The sequence below is a fragment of the Prorops nasuta genome, unplaced genomic scaffold (genome assembly GCF_024137725.1).
Source record: "Prorops nasuta isolate Cenicafe-Biocafe unplaced genomic scaffold, Cenicafe_Pnas_1.2 PNAS00003, whole genome shotgun sequence".
Lineage (NCBI taxonomy): Eukaryota > Metazoa > Arthropoda > Insecta > Hymenoptera > Bethylidae > Prorops > Prorops nasuta.
Window position 1 is genome coordinate 3885875 of NW_027116800.1, and position 8433 is coordinate 3894307.

The 8433-nt window shown below is 36.6% G+C and overlaps 1 protein-coding gene across 2 annotated transcripts; it reads left to right on the plus strand.

Moving 5' to 3' along the window:
• The first annotated feature begins 2117 nt into the window (after positions 1 to 2117).
• On the plus strand, positions 2118 to 8433 carry LOC136785640 (high affinity choline transporter 1-like). Of its 2 annotated transcripts, none has more exons than XM_066746804.1 (14): positions 2118 to 2302; positions 3784 to 3982; positions 4085 to 4192; positions 4269 to 4497; positions 4599 to 4827; positions 4916 to 5153; positions 5216 to 5322; positions 5406 to 5509; positions 6203 to 6333; positions 6413 to 6684; positions 6776 to 6948; positions 7293 to 7647; positions 7728 to 7927; positions 8127 to 8433. In XM_066746804.1, exons 2-14 carry the CDS (start codon positions 3829 to 3831, stop codon positions 8416 to 8418), a joined length of 2592 nt encoding a protein of 863 aa, XP_066602901.1. In that variant the 5' UTR covers positions 2118 to 2302; positions 3784 to 3828; the 3' UTR covers positions 8419 to 8433. The 2 variants fall into 2 exon arrangements, with proteins under 2 accessions (XP_066602901.1, XP_066602902.1); XM_066746805.1 differs by having other exon boundaries at positions 3810 to 3982.

Below are 8433 nucleotides of genomic sequence, written 5' to 3' on the forward strand. Positions count from 1 at the left end.
ATCTTTAAGATTGTTAAAATTTCGAGCTTTTTTTTTTTTTTTTCATGTGCCTGGTAGAATTTGCCACAGTTTGTTCTTGTTAAATAATAGGATAAAAGGTTATATTATATAATTACAGTAAATTACTTTACTCCAAATATAGATAATTTTTTCATTTATTCGGATTTGTAGATTCTCTGACTAGTAGTTATTAAGGTAAAAATCTTATTTTCTTTAATTGTTTATTTATATTCTTTAAATTACTACAAAGTCTGGTGCTAGAGATGGTCTCTTATAAGATATTTTAAATGAAAGAGATTTTTGAATTACTCAAAGAAAGCCAGTAAACGTAAAATGAGCTTTGTATATATTTAAAAATCAACAATGAAATGACATAACTCGTACCTGTACTTACGAAAGTATGTTTAAATTTAATCAACTATAGGAGTAGATACCTGTAGGTTTGTAGAACACGAACGATATGTTTATAAACCTAAATATTTCAATTAATGTTATATTGCTTTTTCTCATCCGCTATAATTACTTCTTTATTTTGATTATCTGCAATTATTATGAACATCATTATCTTACCTACCTCTTGCTTTTTTCAAAAATAAAACAAAGATTAAGTATTACATATCCAATTAAAAATTATAGGTCTATGAAATTATCAAGTTCGTCAGACTGATAGCTGTATAAGTATATAAAACTCCAAAAATATAGGTGTCTACCTAGGGTTAATACTAATGGTATATTTAAATAATTATAATTTATAAGATATCATGTATTATTCATATATTTAAGTTTTATCCATAAAATACAATCTTACCGAGAGAATAATTTAAAAAGTGACAATAAAATGGCACTTTTCTATCGATTATTCAATTATATTCTGCCACTCTTTCAATGATCGTCACATATACTTAATATACCAGTTATTGTTATTTACGGTTCTTTAATCAATCGAAAATGAGTTTTTAGTCAAATATATTATTTGGTTCGTAAGTTTTGTATCACAATTTGTATATTTATATTGCGTTATCATTGTAACTTTCAAGTGAATAAAATTGAAAGTCTGAGTGATTGATATTCATTTATTTTAGCATTGAAAATACCGGTGCTTATATATATATATATATATATATATATATATAGAAAGGTTTATATAAAATTTCAAAAAAATTGAAAGAAACTGTTTATTGGTGACTGAACAGTGAAAGGAGTACACGTGCATGCAGGATTCGTTGAGTTTAAGGAGATGCGAGTGCGTTCCTAGCGAGGGCACTGACTGGATAGACTCTACACGAGGAACCTAAGAGCCATGAGTTTGCGCGAACAAATCAATACGATGACCCCCGCGCGTGGATTACGCCTATGTTTCTGTCTTTCCTTAGCGTTCGTCTCTCATTTTCCATGTTTTATTATTATACTTATATTCATCTCTTAGCTCCGCGAACAAATTTTGGAGCCCTCTACAACTACAATATAACAATTCAACGAACAAATCAATTATTTCCACGTGCAAACAAAATTTCAGCAAGAAAACTGATTTGAAACGGGATATGCGTAAAAAATTATTTTTCCTATTCGTTGATTACGTATCAATGTGTTGCAACTGTAATTTATTATACTTTGTATTCACTCATTACTGTCTATGGAATAAACGTATAACTATGCAGGTTTCTACTATAATTGATAGAGAGTAAACTTTTTCTATAATGTGTCATATCTTCGATGAATTATATGAATATATATAGCAAAAAAAAGTATGCAAAAACGATAAAAGGCATAGGTTGAAAATTTGTTTATTGATAATATCGACTAGAGTCATTTTTAAAGTGATCTGTTTTTTATTACTGTGTTTCTAAAAAATTGTCCATAATCAGCTTCTCTGATCTCTATTTGATTTTGTTGATTCTTGTATTCGGCGCCTTATAGATGGTTTTCGAAGGGGTAGTAGAATGATATGGGAAGAGGGAGAAATTTCGTAGAGGAAAAGCGAAGCGCGATGGTGTACAGGGTGGTGGGATAGTAGAGGGGCTGGTGCTGAGAGAGAGAGAGAGAGAGAGAGAGAGTACCATGGGATGCTGTGCTGTATACGTAAAACGTAACAAGGCTCAGTCGTAGTGGGACTGGCACAAGGAGGACAGCTGCCACAAATTAACCTCCCTTCACCGTTTTTTGCTACTTTCTTCACAACTACCCTCATTCATGCTGCATTTCAAAACTTCACGCTGGAATAGCGAAACGATACTTTGGCCTAGCAGCATCGACTTTCCAAAATTCAACTATTTTTAACACGCTCCATTTCACCACTTACCTGGTAAGCAGTCCGCACCTTTGAAAGCTTTTCATTGTTTACATAGATTTTTATATCCCTTTGTACATAATATTTCACTTATAAATATCTTTCTCGAATAATTAGTTAACTCAATATTTATAGGATTAAGTACACCCTTCATCTCCAAACTTTTCTTTCAAAAGTGTCTAAAAACGAAAGTATACGTATAACGATAAGTAGTAATCTTTGTAATTCCAAAGGTAGAAAAAGTAGTTTGTTCTTTTATTATAATAAAGCTGCGATGTAAATGAAAAAATAACGATAAGAACAGTGACTTTTATTTTGATGATATTTATAAATTGTGTATAAAAATTCTATAATCGGAAGGACGTATGGCGATCGATAAAATACTTTTTTTTATTCTGAAAAAGCAAGGTCAAGAGAGTCAGTAGATACGTACAGTGGCTTGGGAAAATTTGGAAAGTTTATCCGTTTAATGATGTCGAGTAAATCAACCGGAAGAGTTTGGCTATTGTGAGATTTCGCCCTCGACGGGTCATGACCCGACGATCAATTTATTACTAAGATCTATATCGGTGTCACACTTGAATTTTAATCTTCCGTTTGACCCGCGCTCTTCTCATTATTGTTCTATGCATATCTCCTTCTTTCAAGTATAATTGTACTGTGTCGACGTTCACAATTTATCAATTTGAATTTGGAGCAATAGGATTGTTAACTCGTTTGATCACTCTCACTCAGACTTTCATTTAAAAACGAATACATTGCTCCTTATGTATAAATATACAAAAAGAAATATTTCACCCTTTCTTTCGCGGAAGATCTTTGAAACTGAAACCTTTCCGAAAGTGAGCGCAGCAGTAAAATCAGTAACGCGCGTTATAATTTATAATTTCAAACAGGGAGATAAGCTTCGTCAATCTATTTATAAATATTACGATGACTATGATCAATTGACGAATCTGCGTAGAATCTTTCGAAAAAAATATAATTCTTCTAATAAAGAAGAGATTTATTACAGCATTATATATATATATATATATATATAGATACACACGCAGCTATCGGCTATATTCTTTATTAGTCGAAATTGAATATATTTGACCGATGAAAAGTAAAGGGGAGATAGCACTACGATTCTCGATAGGTTCGTCACATTGAAATATTTGATTGCTCGCAATGATCGTCTTCCGGGCAGCACGTACGACTATATATATAGGCTCTTCGTTCATAAAAAAGAAATTATATAGGTATACTTATTACTGCAACGCGCTGTTGTGTATATACACAGACCAAACTGAAAAGATCAACACGATCGCGTCGATTATTCAGCTTTCTTATCGTTCGTCCTTCGCCATAAGTACCCTCTTAAATTATCGCTTCCTACTTCCGGTCTCTTCCTATATTACACGTCTCGCGTAATCCCAATATACGCGTATATCGTGGAGTGTACGCGACGAATAATCGAAAATAATAAGTGTAAAATCTCTTTAAATTCACAGGAAAATAATTATCGAATCTTTAATAGAAAAGAGGAAGCAATCAAGATGTACGTGGCAGGACTGATAGGTGTGGCGGTATTTTACATCCTGATACTCGTCGTGGGTATCTGGGCTGGAGCTGCAAAGAGCAAAAGATCCAACGACATGTTCTTGGCTAATCGAGACATTGGCTTCTTTCTCGGTGCTTTTACCCTGATAGGTCTGTAATACATCGCACATATCTGTATAAGTATATATATATATATATGAACTAGAATATATATTTTGTACAATTTTGAAAGAAGAAATTTCCTTTTTACAGCAACGTGGGTTGGCGGAGCGTTTGTAAACGGCACAGCGGAAGTTATGTTCACGAAGGGTCTCGCTTGGTGCCAAGTACCGATCGGTTACAGCCTTAGTTTATTTTTCGGTTCGCAATGGAACTTTTTGTTACGAGCAAAGATTATCCTTTGCGACACAATTGCAGAATGAACGTTTTCTCGCAGGTGCTCTGCTTTTCGTCAGGCCAATGAGGAATGCCGAATACATCACGATGCTCGATCCTTTCCAAGAGAAATATGGATCCAGCATAGGAGGACTCCTCTTTTTGCCAGCCCTGTGCGGTGATTTGTTTTGGTGCGGCTCCGTTTTAAGAGCCCTTGGAAGCTCCCTTTCGGTCGTTGGCCATCTCGATCCGAATATCAGCGTTTGTGCTTCTGCTCTTCTAGTTGGAATGTAAATGTAGCTTAATATGTTCTTTTTTTTTAATTCTACATTGCTATATAAAGGTGTTTTCTATATTCTCTCTCTCTCTCTCTCTATACACACGTATATAGATATACAGTTTTCGGTGGTCTTTATTCCGTGGCTTGCACGGACGCTCTCCAATTGATCTGCATCGGGCTCGGATTAGCAGTGGCTGCACCATTCGCCATGTTAAATCCAGCGGTTGATTTTCGAGCAAATTTGGCCACGAAGGATTGGCTCGGGGAGATCCACAGCGAGGATTATGGCATTTGGATCGATGGAATGCTCTTGATAGTCTTTGGTGGTATCCCTTGGCAGGTGGGTCAATGACCCCTCTTGTATATAGTATAACCTATTTATATTAAATTTTCTATACCGGAGCTTTATCGACCTCTGCTTTTCACAGGGTTATTTTCAACGAATCCTCAGTATTCGCAGTGCAAGAATAGCTGTCATCCTCTCTGGGATCTCCACCATTGGCTGCCTTATTTTGGCGATTCCATCGGCGGTTATCGGAGTGGTCGCTAGAGCTACCGATTGGTCCCTGCTCATTGGTGACCATACGAATGTTACTCTGGAGGATGGAAATGCGACTCTTCCTCTCGTCCTTGGATACCTCACGCCCAGCTGGGTGGCTTTCATAGGTTTGTTTCGTCGTTGCAATAATCAATTTTCATTCTTCCTATACATATACAAAATTTCACAGGACTCGGTGCTATATCCGCTGCTGTTATGTCTTCAGCGGACTCGAGTATGCTTGCCAGCAGCTCCATGTTCTCCAGGAATGTTTATAAACTGTCCCTGAGACCAAAGGTGAGCCTCGCGGAGAGGAATTTCTATATACAGTGGAGGTTATTGAAAATCAAGAACAAAAACAATATATATTTCCGCTGCAGGCATCTGAAAAGGAGCTCAATTGGATCCTGCGAATTTCAGTCGTGGTCATAGCGATTCTGTCGACCACCATCGCTTTAACCGTTAACAGTGTTTATTATCTTTCGTAAGTATATATATTAGGGTGGCCATAAAAAAAGAAAATTTTTTCCGGTGCTTTTATTTTGTTAAGAATGATGAAAAAACAGAAATCGAATTTTTTTACATTTTTTTGAAGCCGTTAAATGGTGCCGATATCGTTTTTAAAGTTAAAAATCCGATGTTCTTCCACCAGTTTTCGAAGTTAGATGTAAACCAAAATTCCAATAAGCTTTTAATTTGTCAAAAATTATAAAAAAAAGAGATCCTCGAACTTATAGAATTTTTTGAAGTCGTTAAACTGTGCTAATATCGATTTTAAAATTAAAAATTTAGATTTATCGAAAACGATTTAACGAAATTATAAATTAATATTGTGCTTTGAAAAGTTCCTTACTTAAATTACAAGAAAATGTAATAAAAAAAACATTAATCCAGCACAATATTAATTTATAATTTTGTTAAATCGTTTTCAATAAATCTAAATTTTTAATTTTAAAAACGATATCGGCACCATTTAACGGCTTCAAAAAAATCTAAAAAAATTTGATTTCTCTTTTTTCAGCATTCTTAACAAAATAAAAGCACCGGAAAAAATTTTCTTTTTTTATGGCCACCCTAATATATATATATATATAATATTCAAAGAGTTATAAAGAATTGCAGACAAATCCTAAGGAAGTATATAGACAAGTTTAAAAATTCTCACTCTTGTACACAGATACATTTCTTCCGATCTTGTTTACGTGGTACTTTTCCCACAATTGTTGGCTGTTATTTATTGGCCCTCCTACGTGGATACTTACGGATGCATCGCTAGTTACGTCGTGGCGATTGTTTTGCGAATAGCAGGTAAAATTTTGCTTCGCTATATGATTTGTGCAAGCGTTGGGAGGATCGATCGGTCGGCTATATTTTGAAAGGATTGCAGGAGGTGAAAAGAACTTGGGACTACCAGCTTTAATAGAGTATCCATTTTTCGATCACGTGACTCAGACCCAACGATTCCCCTTCCGCACCGCCATCATGATCCTCGCAATTTTCACGCATCTCGTCGTCAGCTACTTCAGCAGGAATCTTTTCGGCAAAGGGTACTGTCCCGAGTACTGCGACGTCCTAAACGTTTACTCCCCAGGCAAGCAAAAGGATCAGCCGACGGTTGCACAGAGTCACTCAGGAGTCGCTCTCGTCGACTCCTCATCGGTTTGAATATTTTTCTACCAAAGCCTCGATAGCTAAATGTCTCTTCAGCCCCTGGCGGAGTCTCTCGAAACGATCGTTGTTATTTTTGCAGAAGTCAAACTCCTGCGTCGACTCGTGCGACAGTAGTTATAACATGGCTGAGGACAGACAGATGATATCGCAGGAAATCGGAGAAATGACAATACTCGGGAAGCAAAATTCCGTTTCCATTCAACAAACTCCGCACTCGTTGTCCTCCACTCCTAGGAATAAACTGCAGCTACGGTAAACCGTCGTATTCCACGCAGACTTCCGTTTTCTTTTTTTCTTTTATCGCAATAAGTTTTATTATATATAACAATAATAGGTATAGCTTTTATTTTAATTTACATTGATTTTACCTTATCATTACGTGTCAGTATCTTTTGTTTCTGCTGCACTGATTTATATAATTATGTTGCGTAATTTTATTTTGTACTTTTTAATAAATCTATTCTTTGTTACACATGTTTTTATTTATAATTTTTCTTCTAATAGAATAATGTTCATTTCCTGATTTTCACCACTTTTGTACAGCGATTGTATTAAATTTCAATTATTGCGGTGGAGAATAATTATTATTAACGCAGAACGCCGTGTAGAAGCGACGTGGGTGAGATTTTGGCAGTGAGAAATTTGCCGAGGAGTTTGAATACTCAGGGGAATATTCCGAAGACGCCTGTGACACCCATGACGCCACTGACTCCAATGACGCCGAAGATTCCGATTACAGTGCCTCCGTTAACCCCTTCCGCGGTACCAATCACGCCAACCACTTTGACCTTTGGCACTCCGTATACGACGCGCACCAAACTCGAATTTAACTTGCACCCTCAAGAGTTTGGAAACGTTCCTTACACTGGATTGTCTCAAAAGAAAAATGTTAAAGGGGTGAAACTCGTTGGTATGGATGGAACGTCCACTCTTAGGAGGCCATCGACCCAAGTAAGGAAGCGTCGTTAAAATTTCTCATGTATATATATATATATATAAATTAACGAAGAAATGTTATATGCACATTGCAGGGAACTACATTCTCGTCAACCTCGTCGGTGGAATTGGTGAACATATTGGATAGAAGGCAAAGTGGGGGCTCTTATGGACCTGGCTCCTTGTCCCCCGTTCCCATAGGCGTAGAAGCCTGCAAAACTCATGGAACGGCCAGCGAGGGACAAGCTGGTAACGAGCATTGCAAAATTAAGAGAGGCATCGTTAGACATCACAGGTATGTAGCGTTTCGGCGGCTATATGGTATATATATATATATATATACCTATACGAATATATTTACTAAATAAATGAGAAAATTAACTACTATATCAAACGTGCAGGCTATTAAAATATTTCTTCGTTGTTCTTACGAAGAATAGTGATGATATTAATATAATGAAAAAGGTATATCGTTGCGGTTAATATTTCAACAGTTTCAACGACACCGGGGATCGAACTTTGACGACACTGGCGCGACAACCGGCGTATCCTTCGATGCCGTTGCGTCCCGAAGACTGCAGGATGAGCTTGATTAGGCGAGACAGAAGAAGCCCGATGCTACGTCATTCCTCGGTACTCAGCGAGAAGGAGTACGGTGTCCTCGACACGAACGCCAACCCCGCGACTCTTGGCTATCGAGGACTCATCAGCCCTAGCTATAGTATGTACAACAGTAAGAGCTCCAGCTATTTTGCTCCTGACGACGAGGCCATCAGCAGATTTTAAAAAGTCTCAGCCTAC